This window comes from Ylistrum balloti, unplaced genomic scaffold (assembly GCF_031769215.1).
Source record: "Ylistrum balloti isolate Yb309-2 unplaced genomic scaffold, AGI_CSIRO_Ybal_v1 Utg370458, whole genome shotgun sequence".
NCBI classification, from domain to species: Eukaryota; Metazoa; Mollusca; class Bivalvia; order Pectinida; family Pectinidae; genus Ylistrum; species Ylistrum balloti.
In genome coordinates, this window is record NW_026782303.1 from 413,674 (window position 1) to 438,373 (window position 24,700).

The 24,700-nt window shown below is 36.2% G+C and overlaps 3 protein-coding genes across 3 annotated transcripts; 2 read left to right on the forward strand and 1 right to left on the reverse strand.

Annotated features, from left to right (window-relative positions):
- Positions 1–683: 683 nt before the first annotated feature.
- LOC132555161 (beta-1,3-galactosyltransferase brn-like) lies at positions 684–1,823 on the reverse strand. Its single transcript, XM_060219509.1, has one exon. It carries the CDS (start codon positions 1,821–1,823, stop codon positions 684–686), a length of 1,140 nt encoding a protein of 379 aa, XP_060075492.1.
- A 2,571-nt stretch (positions 1,824–4,394) lies between these two features.
- LOC132555162 (beta-1,3-galactosyltransferase 5-like) lies at positions 4,395–5,507 on the forward strand. The gene has a single exon (XM_060219510.1). The coding sequence runs from the start codon at positions 4,395–4,397 to the stop codon at positions 5,505–5,507; it is 1,113 nt and encodes a 370-aa protein (XP_060075493.1).
- Positions 5,508–15,250: 9,743 nt separating this feature from the next.
- LOC132555164 (uncharacterized) lies at positions 15,251–16,881 on the forward strand. Its single transcript, XM_060219511.1, has 3 exons — positions 15,251–15,475; positions 15,758–16,097; positions 16,352–16,881. The coding sequence occupies exons 1-3, from the start codon at positions 15,251–15,253 to the stop codon at positions 16,879–16,881; spliced, it is 1,095 nt and encodes a 364-aa protein (XP_060075494.1).
- Positions 16,882–24,700: the final 7,819 nt, after the last annotated feature.

A 24,700-nucleotide genomic window follows, 5' to 3' on the forward strand; every position in this document is an offset into this window, starting at 1 on the left:
AGTCACACCAGCTGACAAGATATAGTGTGTATATATTATAGTGATGTCAGTTGACAATATGTATATATTTATCTGACCATGCCAGCATCTTTTCTAAATTTGATATTCACATATATGGACCATTTCATTGTTCTTTTTCTACCCCTAGCGAACAAGTTTGGGGTACATACATGTAGAATAATCTTGTTTGTCTGTCCATATGTCCGGAATAATCTTGGCACACGTATAGCACAGGAAAGATACAATGTATAAATCAAGTATACTGTACAATACTAAAACGTAAATGATGCAAGCAGATTGGGTAGGAATTTTCGAATTTAAACCATCTCGGTAGTTTGAAACGGAAACCCATGATAATTTACAAATACCAGAAATGCCTTAATAGTTTCCATGGGGACGAAATGCACGTCTAATAGTGCCTTACGCAGTGTCCTCATAAAAAGGTTGCTCAAAAGAATTACCATTTTAAGAAAACAACTTTTAATGTAAATGCCATCCAAACTTAAAAAACTGAATATGGTATAGCGGAAATATAAACACATAAAATTCTCTTTCAAATATATCTCATAGTTCACAAATAAAAAAAAAACAGCTGTAAAAGAGGCTCTGGAATGTCCATATGAGTAAATACATTAACATGAAACAAAACGGACAAATAAGTTTTTGTCATCAACAAATATAAATTATATCAAAGGTTTACCAAGTCCATTCTTTTTCAAAAGTATATGACATTGCCATGCATTTTTTAAATCAGACGGACGATAGCCATGGGCTGTGAGAGTGTTCCAGAATTCATCGTTCCAGTATTCCACCTTTCCAGTGTAAAAAAGATTATTGCTTAGAGGCACAACACCCAATTTATTGGCAACTATTGCCAAGAACACATCATCAAAAATAATATGTTTAGTATACTGACTTGCAATTATAAAATCCATTACGAATTTCATTGACATCACTATACTTCCGGCGCTGACAAATGGCGGATAAATCTTATATGGGTAATCTGTAGTCGATATATACCACTTACTACTTTTTGTTCTGAACGGAAATGACCTCGGATTAACCCATCCCATGTACAGAGATTCATTACAACTTCCGGTTATTTCCAGTTGCTGTAGTAACAGGTCTGTTGCTACGTAATAATCGTCATCAGCCAACAAGACATAATCACTTTCCTGACATGAATATCCGGCCCACAGCAAAGCGCCGCGTGTTTTCCAAGTGTTCATATAGTAACTATCTTCATAATCTATTTGAAGAATATCTCCATGTGTCTTAATTTCTTGTTCAACATCTTTATAAAACGTTTTTGTCCTCGCTAATACGAACACTCGCTTTATCCCGAAAATACGTTCCTCGTTTCCCCAGGTGTCACGAAGAGTTTGTCGAGATTTTCTATTTTCAGGAGATGATTTAATAACAAGCAATAACTTTGTACTTTTTGTACACCTCACTTCCGGTTTTGTTAAAAACCGATATGGATATTCATTGATCTTTTGAAGTGATGCGTTCTGTGATCCTTCTCGATACTCTCTCACTAGCTTCATCATATCGATATCCAGTGGGTATGAAGTGTAATTTGTGTTGTTAAAGAAAGGTGTCGCTACTGTCCCGTGCTGTTTGATGCCCATCCGTAACTCCGACAGCCATCTTGGATTTTCTAATGAGTACAAGTTCGAGTCATTCCCCCACCATTCCTTGGCTGCTATACATCCATTATGCTGACGATTTGGTCCTATATTTAGATAATACAGAGTTAAAATCAAAACTGATATTATAGAAAGTAACGCAAATGAGGCTAAAACACGCTTTGGAAAATTCATCCTGTTGTCAAGTCCTGTGAGTGAACTATGTCTCGTCCTGTATGACCAGTGCTTAGTCAGTGAGGAGATAACGAAACTGATAATTTATAAACAGATAACCACATGTTCTCGTTGTAGTGAAGTTGGCGAAACGCCACTGATAAAGCATGGAGTATGTAGCCTCTAGGTAAACAGGGAAACGCTTTAGAATCACTTATCATATACCGACTTGACAAATAGGATGTAAATAACGGGGCTTGTATTTAATTTAAAAAAATATTTTTGTGTCTACACATGCAATGTTCAACGTATCAAGTCAATTCTGTGATGAATGACGTGTTATCTCCCAAGGACCTGGTATTCCATGTGTCGCACCACTTACCGTTTAAAAGGTCCAATTTTGTACGCAAGTGCAGGGATAAGCATACGGACTATATCGACGGACCGGCAGCTATTATGCTGTTGTGATTCTACATAGACGGTAAAACACACTTAATGCTTTGTCAACAGGTCTGTAGATATAATGTAGATGTAGCTAATGCCTATTTCACATTCTTCTCATTAAAGTTTGCGAATTTGGAACCTAATATCAGCGCGAACGTCCTTGTATTGGAGCAAGAAAAAAATTCAGGAATGATGACAATAATCCATTTAAACAAGACAATGCTATATACTAACAAACACAGATTTTCTTGTGTATAGGCTGGATTGCAATTAAATCATACGAACTTAGGCTGTTACAGATAACTGTGACAGAATACACATGTATACCACAGAAATTAACTGTTATTTTAAAATACTAAATTAAAAAAGTGCCGAGGAAATAGCCATACCGTAGTCTCCGATGACCAAGATATTACGTATAAACATATACATATCAGCTTATCAAGGCCACTTTATGTATGACTGGGTTAATCATTTATATAAACTTTATTTATTTTACAACAATTGCGAAACAAATTATTTCTACTTATACTAATCACACTTGTTGGCCCGGATGTAAGCAAGCGAGGGGTCTTATAGTGGGAGGAAACCGGAGTACCCGTGGAAAACCCACGTGGTCGGGCAGGTGACCCCTAACCTTTTCACGTCCGTTCCGGGAATCGAACCCCGGTCGGCTAGGTGAAAGGCGAGTGCACCCGACCACCCTTTTAATCATTTAATGACAACTCGGCTAAAATCGATACAAATTGCAAACAGATATCAAAATAAAGAGAGAAAGCTGTCTCATTGTGTTGTGGTATCAAAATAAAGAGAGAAAGCTGTCTCATTGTGTCGTGGTATCAAAATAAAGAGAGAAAGCTGTCTTATTGTGTTGTTTTATCGCGAGACAAAAACTTCTCTGTATTATTTCTCGTTTGATCTGAAAACGCTAAAACATGAAACTCATTGCAAACTTTATTCACTTTTTAAAAAAACTGTCTTTGTCCTTATTTAACAAGTAGCGTACATCTAGCCAAGAAACAATTATCAGCCAAAGTTGACGCCGAGAAAAGTGAGGAGCATTTTGAACCCCGTCTATTTCTTTTTGAGTGTGATAATGTACGCCATGTTATCAAATTACAAGCAGGAAATAATAAAATGTCCCTGATAGTAGTATTTCATACTAATGTACATTTCATTTTGTAAATTGATATATCATATCATATATCATGTCATTAAATATGATATTTAAAACTTAACTTTTTTAAAATAAAACATTGATCTTTTGATCTAAAATCTAAAATTTCAAAGAAGAAAAGAATCTAAGCTGTCTTTGAACTATTTCTAATTCATTGTATTGGTGCACGTGATTCATTCACAACAGAACATTTTGGTCATTAGGTTAAATCAAAACATTTCCGAATGCCCATAATGGTATATATTTATTGCAAATGCCTTGCTACATTGACTTACTAGTTCTGTTTAAATCGACTGTGTGCCGATCGAATAAGCGATACCCAGCCAGCTATTGTCAGTGATTGTTAAACGTTTGTGGACAGCGTTGTCAACTTAACACAATTTAACTAACATCTTTAACGCATTTTTCCTCCTTTGACTGATTCTGCTGAACTGTGTAGCACAGGAATATTCTTAATTAAGGGGAAATCTACATATTATGAATCACAGCTAATGCATTAACAACGATGATTGAATTCGAGATAGTTTGGTAAGCTAGCTCCGCCTTATCAATTATAAAAGACTTTGGTGTTTTAACTACCTTAAAAAGATATTGTAATCGAAGCCATGCATTTGTGGGTATTTGCTACTCGGCCACGAAGTGTTTTCAAGGTACACGGTGAGAGATTTTAAAAGTATAGTACAGAAATCTCTTTTGTAATCGTCGATGTTTAACTAAGATAATTCTAACGATGAACAAAGCCTACAAGACACACTGATTAAATGTGGCGTGTATCTACACAACGACTGAATTCTTCTAGAACCAAATGAGTATGTAAACAGCATGCTTTGTAAGCACAAGTTAATGGACGAACAGTACTTGTTAATTACGTGTGACCTCACTTTTAAGTGACCATGGCCGTTTCCGGTCGAGGTATAGTAATATTTGGACTATTTACAGCAACTATTTATATTTTAATATACGTTTACGTCATGTTTAAACAAAGACGGGACACATCTGATCCAAGATGTATTGCAAAAGGACTTGCAACATTGAATGAATTAAATAATATGAAGAATTTTTCACTTCATGACCAGTCGGATTACATCTACTCGGAAGAAAATATATCATGGCGTGAAGTTTTGATAGAAAGCTTGTACCGTCCTAGCAAGGAACATTCAAATTTGTTCAACGACACTTACCCATTAAATGTGAATATGAGAGAATTGATAAACACATACAAAAGCGGTAAGTACGTCGGGCCCCTTAAGATTAATAAGTATCCTTTTGATTTTGTACGGAAACCTACCAATCTGTGTGAAAAGGGACAAAAAGTGTTTCTTTTATTCCTCATTAAATCTGCCTTGCGCCATTTTGATAGACGACAAACGATTCGCCAGACTTGGGCTAATCCTGAACTTTGTAAGAGATTCGGAATTCGGAGACTGTTCCTAACAGGGATAATGCGGGGCCAGAATCGTTATCACGAATACCTAAGGAACGAGATATTAAATTATAATGATACTCTTCAAATAAACTTTTTCGATATGTACTACAATAACACATGGAAAACACGTGGTGGAATTCAATGGGCTGTCCAAGAGTGCATTCAAGCGGAATATGTAATGGTTGTGGATGACGATTTCTATGTTGCTTCAGATCTTCTTGTCCAACTCTTAAACATGGCGGGCAAATCTCAAAATTTCTACATGGGCTGGCTGAACAGGAACCCAGTGCCTGTCCGGAACATGCGAGATAAATGGTTTGTTTCCAAACGAGATTTCCCCTATCTTGTTTATCCCGAATTTATAAGCGCTGGAGCAATTGTTATGTCAATGGATTTCGCGGTTGACCTGCATATTGCTAGTCAATACACCAGCCACTTCAAATTTGACGATGTGTTCGTTGGAATTGTGGCTTCAAAACTCAGGGTAAGTCCTGTTGATTGTAGTCTCTTCTCTATGGCCAAAGTCTGGTTCACGGCTGACCGATTCTGGAAAACGCTTGTATCCCATGAGTACAAACCCAAGGAAATGCTGCAAGCATGGAAATGTCATGTGCTTATTAGTAACCACGGACTTGACAGCAGCGTCGACACGGTGTAGCTTGTGTTAAGTATAGTCTATCTTATCCCAATCAGAATCTTTTAAAGCTTTGATCTGTGTTTATCTGGCAAGTCAAATCGGGAATTACGAAATGTACAGGAAATAAGACCCCCTTTTTTAGTATGCTAGTGTAGACCTTTTTCCGACACGGACAAGTCATGAAAAGAACATATGTTAATGGAAAACAATCGGCTTTGTCACATGATATTAAAACTATTGCCATACACAACTTTAAAAAATGAGATAATATCCTTTCAAATACCGAACAGCGCCCTGTTATAATAACCCTAATCGATGTCCAAAATCAACCAGGCATGACTTCGAGAAAAATCACCTGCAATACACTTTATAAACAGAAATTGAAATTCCAATTATGCAACTCTCGTCACAAGTGGAGAGTAGAGTGCACTCGCGAAGTTTATTGATGGGAAACACAATATACAAGATATTACAAACAAGAATTCATATTTTGTGTCATATATCTCGGTATACAAATATTAGCTTTGTTGAGGTATTATTAAGACAGAGAAATGTATGAAATAAAACAATGTATATATGACAGTATGTAGAAACCAAACAAGATCTATACAAAAAGCAAAATTGATATCACAGCATGCACTGATTTGTTAAATTAGCACGTGCAGGACGATGTATAAAGGCATGGTTATGATAGTTGTACCAAAATAAAAAACGACAAATAATGATTCAGTATTTACATCAAAGCCAATGTCATAGAAGTTTAAAATACATCACTAGTTAAGGTGACAAACGGTAACGGTGTTGTGACTAGCAATGAGTAACTTACCAAGCTTATACAATACAGACAATAACACCAAACAAACAAACTTTTAATTTGACACTTTTAAATGATGTTTTTCTCTTTAAGAATATTGGATACCATGATTTTAAATTGTGTTACATTATGTCATGGTTTATCAGGAATCTGAAATAAAATGTGTTGTGTTATCATTATTTTTTTGTAGCATATGATAATAAGATAAGTATGGATGTATAATTTACCTGTGTGTGTGTGTGTGTGTGTGTGTGTGTGTGTGTGTGTGTTTGTAAGGGTGTGGTGTTGCGTGCGTGTGTGTGTTGTGGTGTGGTAAGAGATGTGTTTATGTTTATATTGATTGTATTGTCTTATTGTTGTTTATATATATGTATGCCGTCTGTCTTAGACAGTAATTCATCATTCTTGATTTGATATCAATTAAACTTGAGTGGACTTGCTTGTGCCATGTTCACGATAAACCATGTATCTTGGCATACTATTTTAAAACCTAATAGTAACTTTCAGATTTTGAATTATCACAAAATAGTTTAATTCTCATCCTTTTTTGGCTATTGCTACAAATCTTGACGTTCAGTATCATTACCAACATAAGTGTACGTAACCTACAAACTTATACGGTGCGTTTCTCTTTGTTTCAATAACTGGAGTCTCTTCATTACAGCTTATACACTTTCTTGGTGTTGTTTTTATATATCGTTTAATGTAGAATTTTAAAATCGAATTATTCTTTTTTTATACTTTAGATAACAACATTTCAATGTTTTCAAAATTTGCATTAATCAACTATGAAAAACTGTTTTGTTTGAAACACATATAAACATCTAGGGGAAGAAATTTTATATGAATCGATATATGATTGGCTTCACATTATTGTTGGCGTTCAGAGAACACCCCTCCACACCTTGACAACATCAAAACGAAAAGGTCTTCTCCATGCATAGCTGCATAAACTCTTTGTAACTGAATGGTTTTCTCCTGTCTCAAATCATAATCAAAATTATTTCTCGTACCTTAAAACTTTGGCCCCAATCCATTCTAAATTCTTAAAATTTCTTAGATTATATAGATTTAATAGATTATAATTGATTTTCACAGAAAAAAAATCTTAAAATTTCTCTAGCCACAGTTTTCTTGCTAATAGCATGCACAACTGTGAGGTCTAACAGTCGATTGGTTGTTGGTTAGAACGTATTAAGCCAGATTATTATAGAAGACCAAGTGTGCTCAAATTGACCGAAGTGTAGAACACGTGACTGAATTGAGCAAACTAGGAGAAATTCCTTTACCTAACAACAAATCAACCCAATGAAGCCATATTGCTATGTATCCTTCAGTTTTTACCGTCATGTTTTTATGTTTATGTTTTTAAGTTTCTCAATACATCATTGGTTCTATTATTATCATCACGCCTAAAGGTACCAATATATACGTAAGTGATATTTCGTTGCTAGACTACACTGTACACCGATACAATACGCTGTGCTGCTCTTATACATTGTACGATGTTGATAATTATATTAATCAATTTTAATGCTAAAATATTATCATGCAAGCATTATATGATAGTCAGTAATTATAGCGAAGGACACTATAAGTATATCATATTACATTGCAGTTATATGGTTATGATATGGGATGATAACTTTGGAAGTGTTATAATGTTTTTGACAATAATAGTAACCATTATAATGTATGTTTTTGTATTTATCTAAAATAGAACATTATAGCAATAACTGTAATACAAATCATTATCCTGTATTATAATACAAATTATTGTCTGTTACTATAATACAAATTATTGTCCATTACTATAATACAAATCATTATCCTGTATTATAATACAAATTATTGTCTGTCACTATAATACAAATTATTGTCTGTCATTATAATACAAATTATTGTCTGTCATTATAATACAAATTATTGTCTGTCACTATAATACAAACTATTGTCTCTCACTATAATACAAATTATTGTCTGTTACTATAATACAAATTATTGTCTGTTACTATAATACAAATTATTTTCTGTTACTATAATACAAATTATTGTCTGTTACTATAATACAAATTATTTTCTGTTACTATAATACAAATTATTGTCTGTCACTATAATAACAAATTATTGTCTGTTACTATAATACAAATTATTGTCTGTCACTATAATAACAAATTATTGTCTGTCACTATAATACAAATTATTGTCTGTCACTATAATACAAATTATTGTCTGTCACTATAATACAAATTATTGTCTGTCACTCTAATACAAATTAATGTCCATTACTATACCACGAATTATTGTCTGTTACTATAATACAAATTATTGTCCATTACTATAATACAAATCATTATTCAGTATTATAATACAAATTATTGTCTGTTACTATAATACAAATTATTGTCTGTTACTATAATACAAATTATTGTCCATTACTATACCGTGAATTATTGTCAATTACTATACTATTAATCATTATCAAAGTAAGTGTTAGACTACTTTGTTATGTGCAATATTTGTAATGGTGTACTGTCATACTATGTGTGATAATGTCTCCTCTCTGGAGTATTGTAAAATACAAGGGAAAATAAAGAATAGATTGCCATAATAAGCGTCAATCTCTTGTCGAGTTCAAGACGTCCACGCAAAACCTAGCTATGTGAAGACCTGTGTGAGTTGACCGGTTGCTGAAATAGTCCGGGGAAGGATTGGTAGTCATTTCCATAGTTTAGTTCAACTCTAACACTAACGTCGAGCATATCGTTTGCAAAAGTAGACGATGTAATAGAAAATATCTGGGTTTTTTTTTTATTGTGAGATGCTGGAAATACTTTATAAATCTGGTTTTCACATCTGAACCTTGCTTCACATTCTTTCGGACATTATACACTTTGTATGCAGAAGTGGGGCTAAGTGTCCATGTTTGTCTATCACACGATTCGATGGATCGCACGTGGTTTAAAACATATTCGGTGAAAGTGTTTATTCAATGGGTGTACACTATGAGGATGACGGGATTCCGCAATTTTTTTTACGTTAGTAAATATAAACAAACGAAATACCGGATATGTTTGACTGGAATCCGTACGCCATGTCATTCTCTTGCCATAGAGACAGGAAGCTATAAAAATATTACGAGGACACAAAGATATTGTAAACGGTGTAACTCTGTAACTTAAGTTGAGGATGAATTCCATTTTTGTACTGATATGTAGACAATTCCTAACCATTCGAGCTCATTTTATTAAGAGATATTAATGGAGAAAACCTTCAGTCTTAAAGTTAGTTGAATTATTGAGTATCCACAATATTAAAGAACTTTGTATGTTAGGTAGATTTATTTATGAAGTTAGTAAATTGCGAAATCCCTAATTATATACAGAAGGCGTGACAATAGTCTTCCTTCTCTGCTTTTTATTATGTAATGTATAAGTAATAAGGCCTAAATTTGTAATAAAACTTGAAACTTGAGATCTTTAGGCCTCGATTCCCAAACGGCGTCATCTAACGGCTTTCCAGTTGACTAGAGACTTTCTGATGATATGAAGGGTTGTTCCTACAGATTGCCCACAGTTATAGGTCTGATAATGCGCCTCCAATCAAGTATTTGTGGGATAAACTTAGTTAAAGTGACATTGTACTGAAGTCTCCGATACGATCAAGCTGTACATTGATATAATCCACTTTCAGTATACATGTAGCAATATCATGATAAGCAGTGATATTTGATATTTTAGATCATTACTGCGTGTTGCCATAAAGCTAGGAAATTAGCATGGACACAGGACATTGGTATTCACGTTTAGTTTACATATCTGAAATGTATACTTCATGTTCAAAATCATTATTTTGTTAAGACAAGTTGCGGCTCTCAATCCGCGATGATTTCGCCGGAATTTTTAAACATATAACATCATTTGAAAAGACATAGGATGTGTTGTTATTTGCTCATATAAAGACTTTGTACATCTTTTGACGGATATGGAACTTCGTATAATTATCAAAATGTATATTACTGGAGATAGAAAACGACAGAAAAAAGAATGAATAATAGTTACAATAAAATCCAAATTTTTCAATATATTAATAGTTTACTCCGAATTGCAACAATAATACTGATCATTCAACACTCCGCCCACTCTACTTCTTTATCGTTAAAGCTTCGTCAGATTGTGTGTGAAGTTTAACCGCAATAGGTCTATTCTTATCGACATTTTAACAACAGTTGTGTTTATGAAAGTTTAATCTCTTTGATACAAAACTTGAATTCTATGAAATGAGGGTAAATTACAGTATTTACAAATACGAGATTTGCCGTTCAGAAAAGATGGACGCCTTCTGTTTCCTTGACGACACCAGCCATATAAATTTAGGTCCATACGAGTGTGTGATTTCGCGTTCCCATTGGAGAACTAGTTAACTAGCAAGGAACCACCGAGCAAACTAACAAGTATCAAACACTTTCAACTTCATATCATACAAGAAAATAAAATGATATAATTAAGACGACTATAAAACTTCCTGATAGTCTTCATCAACCTGTATTATCTATCACCTGTACGGAGTCAATCGACTTTTTCGGCTGTACTATAACCCTGTTTACACTAAGGTAGGAAACAATGTGAAGAGATGGTAAAAAATATAGAAAAGATCTCTATAAGATGTTCTAAATACGCTTCACGTTGGACATTTGTAAACCTTCTGACATAGGGTAAATAAGATCAGCAGATTAAAAAGGACATGCACATATCTCGTAAAATAACATATAATTTTATCTGTGAGGATCCCGAACTGTTTTGTGTACATATTATGCCTCGTGAAGAAAATGGTTGGCGAGTCTTCTACCGTTCGAGTTGTCTCCCGTTGTCCATCCTTTGTAAGTTCCATGGCATTAAACACTTCATCGTGCGATAAGTCGTTTTGCTATGGAAAAAAGGTGGTGTTGCTGAGACGGTCATATCATGATTGAAAGGATAGCAGATATTCGCCACTGTTTTAAAATCGAAAGTGTGTGTATTTCAGTTCAATTTTCATGACCAACTGAAAAAAATCATTTCAGTTTTGAAAAAAAATGTATTATGCCATTTAACGAAACGATACTTGACTAGTCTATAGTTAGCTTTGTTAAAATGTAACCATCTTCGTTCGTAATGATGGGTGAGAAACGACCAAATGTGAGGAAGATATACATACTTCAATACATGAAATGGGGTCGGCACACTACCTAGGTGTGTAATCATTAGTGTATGTGTATATACGTAGAACTCATCAGTTTAACACATAACGCTGTATTTTAAAAACTAAAATGTGGAGTGCTCAAATACACTTTAAATTGATGGAATGTTTGATGTTGGTCACCAGAACAGTTAATCATGTAACTAATAGAGTAATGATCGAAACTTGTTTTGTTGTCAGTAACCAGTCATAATAACTGGTCATTGATGTTTAACCAGTAACCAGTCATAATAACTGGTCATTGAAACTTGTTTTGTTGTCAGTAACCAGTCATAATAACTGGTCATTGATGTCTAACCAGTAACCAGTCATAATAACTGGTCATTGATGTTTAACCAGTAACCAGTCATAATAACTGGTCATTGATGTTTAACCAGTAACCAGTCATAATAACTGGTCATTGATGTTTAACCAGTAACCAGTCATAATAACTGGTCATTGATGTTTAGTCTCCACCATATTCCCCGTGAATACTAAAATATTCAACTGTGTTGCGATAGTCCTCTACCCCTTCTGTGATCGTAGCACTGTGGGAAACAAATGTATGGTATACTAATTATATGTGGTCTACCTACACCACGACAGACTTTAGAGTCAAACGTGACACGGCCCCATCAGTTATTATCTCTCAAATCAAATCTGGATATCTATTCCTTGTCATTGAAACACTGTTTCATTTATTAAAATGAATAAATAACAATTTTAAAAAATCCGGCAAGGGTATATGATGAATCGGGGATTTGGACATATGCTTTCTTCAGTTCTTTTTCTTGTGTCTTTCCTTATTGAATACCACTTCCTTCATCCTAACTTTTTTTTATTTCAATACATCATACACAGCGTCTATTAGTGCCCTCAACACTTTGATTTAGTCTAATAAGTTGCGACGATAACCTCGCGTCATGGGAATTTCTAGTTTCAGGTTAGTCTTGCATTTTTTGGAACCTGTGGGACACCTCTTGGCCAATCACAGAGGCGGGATTTTCTCAGTCATGTAACTAGACAATTTATGAATTTAAAAAATTCCGATGTCTTGTTTATGCATTTCGTTGTTTTCCGTTCATTGTTTTCTTGTTTCAGGAGAAGTTTTTATCTCGCAACCATCAATTGCTTTTATTTTGTACCTCTTTCGCCCATGTTCTGTTCATCTGCCCGTCTGTCCTTCAATAGGTCGTGTATTTTCTGAATTTCCTGAAGTTCTGAAATTCAGAAATCAATGTTCCTATTTTAATTTTTGACTGAATTTCCAGGCCAGAAGACAAAATTGGATTTCAAAAGTTAAAAATTGATAATATAATTTCGTTTGTAACGCATAATTTCATTGCGTAATTGATAATGACCTCTGTTACGTTAGGTTATTTTTCCATAAAGCGAATAATTGAACGCCAGAGCTGATGACGTCATACACACATAACTACTTTCTCCGCCATTTTGTCGACTTTTCTGTCTTTTCGTAGCATGATGTCCTTTAGTTTTATTTCAAACTGTGCTGTCGATAACTGTGTTTCAATTCTCTCAATCGTAATGTTGACTGTTGTTTTTAGAGGTGTCTATTGTCGATCGATTAAATTTTAGAAATTCAGCGTACAAGAGGAATTTTTAAGAATGATTTTGGTTGTTACAGACTTGTTACTCTTACTATTCTTATAGATCTATTGATTCAAAGATGGACATTTGATTAGAGTCTTACGTGTCTATGCAGAGTGTTCATCCGTTTTTTTTTTTAATTTTCAGTCAGTAGACCTAAAACTTAGAAGAAAAAAACCTGCCTCGTGTTTCCTGAATATTACTTTGTTTTTGCTATCGACCATTCTTATTCATTTATCTGTCAAAATTGTCGGGAAAATTTCCTCTTTGATTTCTGTGCTGATTTTCTGATGTTTGGCATTGCTGGCGATCCCTGGTAACACAATTAGATATACAGACCAATGTAAAACATTTTGTAGAATCTTATCTGGGAAGATGGTGGCCTTCAGTTTTGGCAATGAAATTTGAAAGATTAACAAATATGCTTTTAAACATCAAAAACTTTCACAAAAATAGTACTTTTTTTTTCTTCGTGTACGTCCTGTCAGGTGTTCCCGACAAGTATGTATCTATTCTGAAGATTATAATCTTCTTAGCTTTGATATTGACAAATCTTCTATTTGTTTGTTTTCGTTTTCAATTTTTCAATACTTCACAAAAAGGAAGAGTGTATCGGAATCACTTTGTCTGTTTGTGTCACGTGACTTATGCAACGTATTTGGGTTTGGCTTTTACCAAAAAGCGGGTTAAATTTGATAAGAAATTTGGTTAACGCAAACTGTGGAATTTACATTTCTCCCTTTCACTTAGTTATTTTCTGTATGTGAAATTTAAATTGTTCTCATGAAAGTCCTTATTAAAATTGCCAAAACGTGAATTAGAGTTAGATAGAAATATCGCAATCTTGCTTTCGTTTTTTTTTTTTTTTTTTAATGATTTCGAGGAAATTGTAGAAAATTTAAGTGTGTTATATACACTGAACTCTCGAGGGTTGCTGCCAGCTCATAACCAATAAGTGTTACAGTGAAGTTTTTTCAAGTTAAGAGAACACGTCTTTTCTGCATCGAGGTTAGAAATCAAGAGAGCGCTTTCGTGTTGAGTCAGTTCCAACCAAGGGAGATAACTCCCACTCGCGTTGATGGTATTATAAATGAATGTTTTTGGTGGGTATTGTTTGCTGTTTAGGAATTTTTTTTGCATCTAAACTGAATATCAAATTACTGAAATGGTCTCTGATATATGATATAATATCTGATGCTCAATTAGGGTTAAGACCTGGTCTTAGTACTGTTTTCTTGTTTTGTTTTGTCTTTATTCTATAATATCTAAATCTTTGATTAATAATAAAAAGATTATACTGCTGCTTTGTCGATTTTCGCAAAGTTTTTGATAAAGTTAATAGAGTAAAGTTTATGTATCTACACGTAAAATCATTTGTAAAATTAAATGGTAACCTGTCAGATTTCTTCGTTGATAATGTCGGAATATTGCAGATTGAAATATTTAGGAATTTTACAAAAATACAATGATAAATCCAGACGCAACTGGCTGTCCAAGGGCGTAAAGCTTTGTTTGCTTTACATTTCATGTGCTCTTGTTTAAACCTTAATATAAAAAAACATGTTACTTCTATTTGATAATTATGTGAGTATTATTCTTTATTATGCAAGCGAAACATGGGGTTCGTGTAAGGCCTGATATAGAACATGTGCATTTGGATTTTTGTAAAAGGTGTTAAAAGTAAAGACGTCAGCGTGTAGCAGTATGGTTTATTCTGAATTGGGACGGGTTCCTTAAAAAATTGAGAAAATATAGAAAGATAAAATATTGGTTTAAAATCAGACTTTCTGATAACTGTATTGTATCCAAATCATACAATGTTCTGTTAAACTTGTGTAACAGAAATGTTTTCAATTGGGTCACTTCCATGAAATCCATTTTTTACTGATATGTAGATAATTGCGAGCAATTCGAGCTCATTTCATTAAGAGATATTAATGGAGAAAACCTTCAATCTTCAAGTTAGTTGAATTATTGAGTATCCACAATATTAAAGAACTTTGTATATTAGGCAGATTTATTTATGAAGTTAGTAAATTGCGGAATCCCTAATTATATACAGAAGGCGTGACAATAGTCTTCCTTCTCTACATTGTATTATGTAATGTATATGTAATATGTACTGATGGGCTTAAGGCCTAAATTTGTAATAAAACTTCAGATCTCGAGATCAACACTACGACAAAAGAATGTCCCAAAGCCGAAGATCAATGCTAAGACTGACCCAGAACCCGAGATCAATACAACGACAAAAGACCTACTGAACCCGAGGTCTACAGTACAACAGAAGACTGTCACAGAGTCAAAGATCAACACAACGACAAAAGACCTACTGAACCCGAGGTCTACAGTACAACAGAAGACTGTCACAGAGTCAAAGATCAACACAACGACAGAAAAACTCAAAAAGCCTGAGATCAAATGAAGACTCTAAGAACCGAGATCAACATTAAGACAGAAGGCTGTCCCAGAACCCAAGATAAAGACATCGACAGAAGACAGACTCAGAGCCGAGATGATTAAGATAGTGTCCCTGACCCCGAGATCAGCACTAGAACACTAGACTGTGCGAGAGGTCGAGACCAACACTGCGACAGAAGACTGTCTCAGAAGTAGATCAACACAACGACAGGATACTTCCACTAAACCCGTGATCAACACTGCGACAGACGACTGTCTCACAAGTAGATCAACACAAGGACAGAATACTTCCACTGAACCCGTGATCAACAGTGCGATAGACGACTGTCTCACAAGTAGATCAACACAAGGACAGAATACTTCCACTGAACCCGTGATCAACAGTGCGATAGACGACTGTCTCACAAGTAGATCAACACAGCGACATAATACTTCCACTGAACCCGTGATCAACAGTGCGATAGACGACTGTCTCAGAAGTAGATCAACACAGCGACAGAATACTTCCACTAAATCCGTGATCAACAGTGCGATAGACGACTGTCTCAGAAGTAGATCAACACAAGGACAGAATACTTCCACTGAACCCGTGATCAACAGTGTGATAGACGACTGTCTCAACACAGCGACAGAATACTTCCACTAAACCCGTGATCAACAGTGTGATAGACGACTGTCTCAGAAGTAGATCAACACAGCGACAGAATACTTCCACTAAACCCGTGATCAACAATGCGATAGACGACTGTCTCAGAAGTAGATCAACACAAGGACAGAATACTTCCACTAAACCCGTGATCAACAGTGCGACATACGACTGTCTCAGAAGTATCAACACAGCGACAGAATACTTCCACTGAACCCGTGATCAACAGTGTGATAGACGACTGTCTCAGAAGTAGATCAACACAAGGACAGAATACTTCCACTAAACCCGTGATCAACAGTGCGACATACGACTGTCTCACAAGTAGATCAACACAGCGACAGAATACTTCCACTGAACCCGTGATCAACAGTGTGATAGACGACTGTCTCAGAAGTAGATCAACACAGCGACAGAATACTTCCACTGAACCCGTGATCAACAGTGTGATAGACGACTGTCTCAGAAGTAGATCAACACAAGGACAGAATACTTCCACTGAACCCGTGATCAACAGTGTGATAGACGACTGTCTCAGAAGTAGATCAACACAGCGACAGAATACTTCCACTGAACCCGTGATCAACAGTGTGATAGACGACTGTCTCAGAAGTAGATCAACACAGCGACAGAATACTTCCACTGAACCCGTGATCAACAGTGTGATAGACGACTGTCAAAGATATTGAAATCAGCGTTAAGATCGAGATCAACAAAATGACAAAAGATGTGTCACTGAAGTCGTCAACACATCAACACTGAACCCGTGATCAACAGTGTGATCACTGTCTCAGAAGTAGATCAACACAGCGACAGAATACTTCCACTGAACCCGTGATCAACAGTGTGATAGACGACTGTCAAAGATATTGAAATCAGCGTTACGATCGAGATCAACAAAATGACAAAAGATTGTCACTGAAGTCGTAATCAACACTAAGACAGAAGATTGTCACTGAGCCAAAGATCAATTCTACGACGGCAGACTAACTCAGAACCCGAAATGATCACTATGACAGAAGACTTTCCAGGAGTTCAAAATTTACACGACAGAAGGCTTTCTCCTAAATTGATATCAGTGCTAGGATAGAAGGCTGTCCCAGAACCGAGGTTAACGCTACGATAGAAGACTTTCCTAGAGACTGAGATCAACATAGGACTGTTCCAGAGCCCGAGGTCAACATTATGGAAGAATAATGTTCTGGAGACTGAGATCAAGAGAGGACTGTCCCAGAGCCCGGGGTCAACACTATCGCAGAATACTGTTCTGGAGACTGAAATCAAGAGAGGATTGTCCCAGAGCTCGAGGTCAACACTATTGTAGAAGACTTTCCTAGAGACCGAGATCAACAGAAGACTCTCCCAGAGCCCGAGGTCAACACTATTGTAGAAGACTTCCCGAGACTGAGATCAACAAAAGACTGTCCCAGTACCCGAGGTCAACACTATGGTAGGATACTGTCTTAGAACCGAGATGATCAGAAGACTGCCCCAGATATTGAGATCAACACTACGACAGAAGACTGTCTCAAGATAAGATGATTCTCCCACAGAGACCACAGTTTCGATTTTCCTTTTAAATGATACTCCAATATGAATACGATGTGCCGGATGTCCCATTTAGTCAGGTTTTACTGTTCCAAACTAAAATATAAATCCTGATACAGAACTGAAATCTATTTTTAGATACCTGAAAATATAAATAAGATAGATACATTAATTTGTTTGTCGGGTTTATCGCCTCGCGCACAGCCAGGGGTCATTTTCAGGCAGAAACTCCTAGTAGCTGATTGGTACAATACCTCACTGGATAGCATATAGGAGTCCCGTCAAGAACAATAACGGTTAAGTGTCTTTCCAAACTACAATACCACGACATTACAATATCGGTCCGAAACACAAACTGTCACGGGTATGGATATTCAAATGCATTACTACTGTTGACAAACCCATCATAAACTTTATCGAGATATATTTAAATAATATCAACATGAATTGTCTTTTATCAAATCGTTACAGTTATTGCTGGAACCAAACATTAAAAATCAAAGTACTGAAAGTAATGAGAGGCTAAACGTATTGCAAAATGTTCACAAATAACGCTAAGCTATATTACCCATACTCCTACACTTTGGAATGCAAAAATTACTAAAATAAGAGAACCAGAGGCTATTTTTCTTAATTTTAAGCGATTTTATATCTTTTTTAATTCTTATTTCAAATTTGACGGCAATAATGTGAATAAATCAAAATAAGTTAAAAAAAATAACAAAATACACACAACCATATATTTATCGCCAACAAGCCAAATGATAAATAGCTCTATGATGAAGTTGACTAAATAAAACCTTTGAAATACCCAAGATGTTGCAATTACTATCCTATCAATATGAGGATTTAAACAAATCGAAAGGACTTTATACCTACTTCTTTATTTTGAATATATTGCAAAGTAAAAGTTCTTACTTAATTATATTTGTAGTTGAGGAAAGTAGATAAGGTATACACAGCATTTCAGTTAGATAAAAGTGTGAGTAATTACATTAAATGTATTTACATGCCTATCTTCCTTGAAATATCATGGTTAGACTTTTCTTCCAGTAATTATGTCTATAAAGGCATAGTTCTATTAGATTAAACCGGATTTCCATATATATACAAAATTTACAATATTTTCACTATAGCTACCACTATTTCTGATCTCCAATGCATTAGATAATGTCACCATGACACGCAAGATGAATAAATATGTTATGGAAATATTTCGTTCTAGTTAATTGATAATCATAAACATGAATATTTTGGGGTTTGTTTTATACGCGCTTTGTTTGAAGGAATATTTTCATTTCAAGGAACTTTGATACACATTAACAAACATTGACAAATCAGCACAATCAACCTTCATCAAATAAAACTAAAAGACAAAAAATATAAGTTATAACAAAGTCAACATCATGATCAGTACTGTATTAAAAGCATATCAATCATAAATCATGAGCACCAAATGTACCTCGCCTACGAAGCGCAAACTTTTAACTTCAAAAACTTGAAAAAGTGTCATGGCGGTGGATGTGAAAATCCTGAAAAAGTGTCATATCGGCGTCTAATGAGGTTAAGTGATTTTATATATTAAGACGATCTTGCCACAACGACAAGGATTAAAGCAAAATTGATGTTCTGTTTGTAATTTTTGTTTGTTTATAAGTGCTGTTAGTTGATAATTCAAACCAAGCCCCCAGACTAGGTTCTTATCATGGCGCTAAATATATATAGTAATCGTATTGTTATTAAAAAAATAAACTAATTTTGGATGCTTTTAAAATAGCGATTTGAAAAATCGCGGCATTATTTACGAAGAAAATTGCCGCTATAGGGCTCTAACTCTTTTCAATATTTCAGCCAATGAGAAGGCCAGGATCGGTAAATTTTGTCTGAAAGGCCGTCGCAATAGGCTATGCGTACTGAGTACGTTTAGCCTAAAAATGCTGTTACAAGTATTGAAAATAACGGACACAAAAGTTAATAGACTCCCTTAATTCATGTAGAATTAAACTAGCTTGTTTGGTTTCTTGTTAAATGGCTTATAAGGAGTTGGAATTCAAGTTATATTATTCACTGTCTTCTTCTTTGCTTTTAAACTGTTTTATAAACATTTTTTTTCATTCGCTAATTTTATTTCAATACGTTTTTGAACATAACACATACTTCCTGTCCTTATTGGAGGCTGTCCAAATAGTTATTATCCTGACAAAAATATGAAGCTCCAAACATTTTCCTCTCAAATATAACAAGACCGATTTTGATAAGGATTTATTATTAAAGTGTTCAAAGTTTTGAGTGAAACAGACGGAGAAAAGCATCTTAATGACCCCATGGACAGCATTGTAAGGGAGGGGAAACATTATAGATGAGGGATAGCATTGTAGGGGAGGGTTGCATTGTTATGGAGGGGCAGCATTGTAGGGGATGGGCAGCATTGTAAGTGAGGTTGCATTGTTATGGAGGGGGCATCATAGTAGGGAAGGGGCAGCATTGTAGGGGATGGGCAGCATTGTAAGTGAGGTTGCATTGTTATGGAGGGGGCATCATAGTAGGGAAGGGGCAGCATAGTAGGGAAGGGGAAGCATAGTAGGGGAGGGGCAGCATTATAAGTGAGGTTGCATTGTTAGGGAGGGGCAGCATTGTAGAGGAGGGGCAGCATTGTAGGGAAGGATAGCATTGTAAGGACAGCGTTGTAGGGGACTGGCAGCATTGTAGGGGAGGGGCGGCATTGAAGGAGGGGCAGCATTGTAAGGACAGCATTGTAGGGGAGGGGCAGCATTGTAAGTGAAGTTGCATTGCTAGGGAGGGGCAGTATTGTAGGGGAGGAGCAACGTTGTAGGGGAGGGGCAGCATTGTAGAGGAGGGACAGTATTGTAGAGGAGGGATAGTATTGTAGGGACAACGTTGAAGGGGAGGTGCAGCATTGTTGGGGAGGGGCAGCAGTGTAGGGGAGAGGCAGTATTGTAGAGGAGGGCATCATGGTAGGGGAGGGGCAGCATTGTAGAGGAGGGGCAGCATTGTAGATGAGGGGCAGTATTGTAGAGGAGGGACAGTATTGTAGGGGAGGGGCAGCAGTGTAGGGGAGGGGCAGCATTGTAGAGGAGGGGCAGCATTGTAGTGGAGGGGCAGCAGTGTAGGGGAGGAGCAGTATTGTAGGGGAGGGGCAGCAGTGTAGTGGAGGGGCAGCATTGTTAGGGAGGGGCAGCAGTGTAGTGGAGGGGCAGCATTGTTAGGGAGGGGCAGCAGTGTAGGGGAGGGGCAGCAGTGTAGGGGAGGGGCAGCAGTGTAGGGGAGGGGCAGCATTGTTAGGGAGGGGCAGCAGTGTAGGGGAGGGGCAGCAGTGTAGGGGAGGGGCAGCAGTGTAGTGGAGGGGCAGCATTGTTAGGGAGGGGCAGCAGTGTAGGGGAGGGGCAGCAGTGTAGGGGAGGGGCAGAAGTGTAGGGGAGGGGCAGCATTGTAGGGAAGGACAGCATTGTAAGGACAGCGTTGTAGAGGAGGGGCAGCAATGTAGGGGAGGGGCAGCATTGTAATGAAGGGGCAGTATTGTAGAGGAGGGACAGTATTGTAAAAGGGCAGTATTGTAGGGGAGGGGCAGCCATGTAAAGAAAGTGGCAACATTGTAGGGAAAGGATAGCAATCTGGGCAGGGAGCATGATAACAGCAGGAGGTAGGACACCATTTTATGGAAGGGTGTGGCAGTTACATGTACATTGTACATAAGATATGTCTTCAGGAAAAAGTTGTCTTGTGTTTATCAAACGATTCGACTATTGAACATATTACAAAGTAAGAATTCGAATTGACTTACAGATCAAGAAAGTAAAAATCATGCAAAACACGTGTATTATTTACGCGACGGACTCTGTTGAACACGTATGTCTCGAATTTCACTTCATCCATTGTTGAGCTAGTCCTCAGCATTGCTAAATTTGTGTGATATAAGAGGACATTTGTTTGAAACACCTAATAAAATGCGGATATTACACAAACGTATATATTGTTTACTGTATATTTATATGTGTTCCGTTTTGCTAAATTACCAAGCTGAAGCTGACAGAATACTATTTGCTGGAAATCAATATGCACCTGTACAGTAGCAATTATCTTAGATATGAACACCTGTGTATGCCTCGGATTGAATTCATAGAAATTAAAAAGATGCATTAGATTAATAATGGGTTCATATACTTACAGTATATTTGTAAATACGTCAACCTTTTTGGATAACATTCACAGTGTGTATAGATAGTGTATAAGCATCATAATAGTACATAGGACACACAAGCCTACACTTGTAGATGTACTTCATTTGTATTTGTGCTCGATTTTGATTGGTTGGTCACTGTCAAAGGTGAAGAACATACGTGCAAGTTTATCTCTCGAAATTCTTTTCAATCATATCTGTATTTTTCTGTCGTTTGTAAAATTTACAAATCATTTTAATGAAAACATTGGGCATTTATTTTTTACTACAACACATTTACCGTTTGTTCTATTGATATTGTGATTAACGTCGATCAATTTCTCACAATAATAATTTTGTAAAAAGAATACATGGATATGGATATGAACAAAGTTAGATTAATCAACAGCAGAGAAACAAGTAGTGGTCTGGTCTTCAGAAATATACAAGGAAACCTGTTTCTGGACAAGCATTTATGTCGGTCAATTCAACAATATAATTCAAATAAAATTTAGTTAAGATCTCTGAAAAAATAATAAGCATCTAAAAATAGGATTGCTTTTTAAGGAACATCAACCTTTGACATTTTAATAGCTGATATAACCCAACTACCTACAAAAGTTAACATATGATAAAGTTTATAAAATAAATACACTCAGAATTGTATAATATAAAATTGACCATGTGTGGGTCTGTTTGCTGAGATAATCGCCCAGAGAACAGCCAGGTTTATTTTGAGGTTGGGTTTCCTTGTAGTAGGTGGTGCCTATCTCACTGGACAACACACAAGAGGCCCGTTGAATGCCATCCAGAGCAATTAGAGTGAAGTTTCATGCCCACAGAATTAAGACAGAGCAGAACAGTCCTCAGCTTCCTGAGAACACAATCCACCACACGGGTCGGAAACGTAACAAAAATGACAGATATTCGTAATCCGATCAATGTCCAACATTGTAATGGAAAACGATAATCAGAGAGAATGATCTCTTCCGGATTCCACACAACAGGATGCTCGCATTATCACTGGGTCAACCCTGAGTGCAAGTCAGTGTATTTCGTAACGGGAGAACACGTTAGAATAAAAGAATTGCATTCTATTGTCAATTATTGCAAGTAATTATACTAATACCATCTTCAAGATCCACTTCAGACATCTGATATTCGAAGAATCCAATTAAATGGAATCAAATTGTAGATCACATTATAATTCCATGAATCTATGTTTTCTTGACCTCTAGTTGAATATCAAACATGAAAATTTTCGTTACTTTGTTGTTTTAATTTCATTTTGACAGGAAATCGAATATCATTGAATATTGCCATAATGTCAAATAAATGCAGACATGTTTAATTTCATCTAAATATTGATAGCTCTTTCTGTAATGTGCTTTTGTAACCCTAGTAAATACTAGCCATAATATACAGCTCGGCTAAAGAGAACTTCTTTTTTGATTCAATGGGTTTATTGTCAAGACTAGAACACTCGGGTTCTGGGTTCGAATCATAGCGGAGGCATTGACATTACTAATGACCTCTTTGGCACCTGTGGAAGGACTCGTGATATTTACTAAGCATTGTCACCCATTGCTGTGATCCCTGGAAATTCGAGGACGTGTTCTTTCCTGGAGTGGGAGTATGTAAACCTGGTCAATGCTAGCCGGAATGTAACCTTTGTCAATACTAGCCGCAATATACCGCTCGATTGGTTAAGCATCAGACTAGTCCACCAGAGGTCCTGGGTTCGAATCCTAGCGGAGGCATTGCCACAATGACCTCTGCTGCACTTTTCTTGCTGCGAACCGAGATCACTTCATCCACTGGCAAAACCTATTATGTAAAGCTGCAAAAGTCTTTGGTGTTTTAGTTATGCTTGGAATTATATATATACTGTAGATGAATTTATTCAATCCATTATCTATACATTAACTCTGAATAAGTGGTTGCTGTTTTTGTGTTCATATCTCTCTGAACAACACGCAGGAGGTCCATCGCGTGCGATCTAAAACAAGAGGGGCTTGTCTTATTCTCTATACGAGAGAGAGAGAGAGAGAGAGAGAGAGAGAGAGAGAGAGAGAGAGAGAGAGAGAGAGAGAGAGAGAGAGAGAGAGAGAGAGAGAGAGAGATTTCGACGTCAATGATATTTCGAGCTGGAGTACCTGTATACGTTGTGTATATAACTGACATTGCCAATACAGTTGTTCCAATCACAAGTAGATAAACTAAAGATAAATATTTCAGTTCATAATGTGAAGGATTTTGTGTTCGTGACAAAAGTATATTTCCCTATTGCTCAAGGATGAGATTCTAATATTCACTGTTTCAGGTTTCAGGATTTTGCGACTTTGGTAGCTTTGTGGAAGGGGAGACAACTATGTTTCCCTGACGACGCGTTCCAGTTTTAAAATGAGCTCCGCCCGGGATCTTCATGGTAGCGCCCGAGATTAATCTGTGCGCTTTTATGAATATGTAACATGTATAACTTCCGTTTAAGCAATGTGATTAGATACGATTGCAGTGTATCGTATAAGATATTCTATATATAGAAATGTGAAATATCACAGAAGCAGTGTCAGTTGACTGATATTACTTACAAGCTTTCTTTCTCTAGAAAATCCGTCATGGGTATCCTTCGGATAAGATAATTCCATCAATGACGGCACCAAGTACCCTATCGACATATCGCTAAAACAGATCAATGTTTATAATCATTTTACGGACAAGATTCCTTATTATAATCGTCGTTCTTCCTTTAGAAGAGAAGATGAAAGTTGTCATTGCTGTTT

Bases quoted from the DNA above. Each gene is read 5' to 3' on its own strand.
- LOC132555164 (XM_060219511.1), top strand. From the start codon at position 15,251: ATGGGCTTAAGGCCTAAATTTGTAATAAAACTTCAGATCTCGAGATCA. The intron at 15,476-15,757 runs GTACAACAGAAG...ACACAACGACAG, and splicing joins TACTGAACCCGAGGTCTACA to GATACTTCCACTAAACCCGT. The intron at 16,098-16,351 runs GTAGATCAACAC...CGTGATCAACAG, and splicing joins GATAGACGACTGTCTCAGAA to TGCGACATACGACTGTCTCA.
- LOC132555162 (XM_060219510.1), top strand. From the start codon at position 4,395: ATGTTTAAACAAAGACGGGACACATCTGATCCAAGATGTATTGCAAAA.
- LOC132555161 (XM_060219509.1), bottom strand. From the start codon at position 1,823: ATGAATTTTCCAAAGCGTGTTTTAGCCTCATTTGCGTTACTTTCTATA.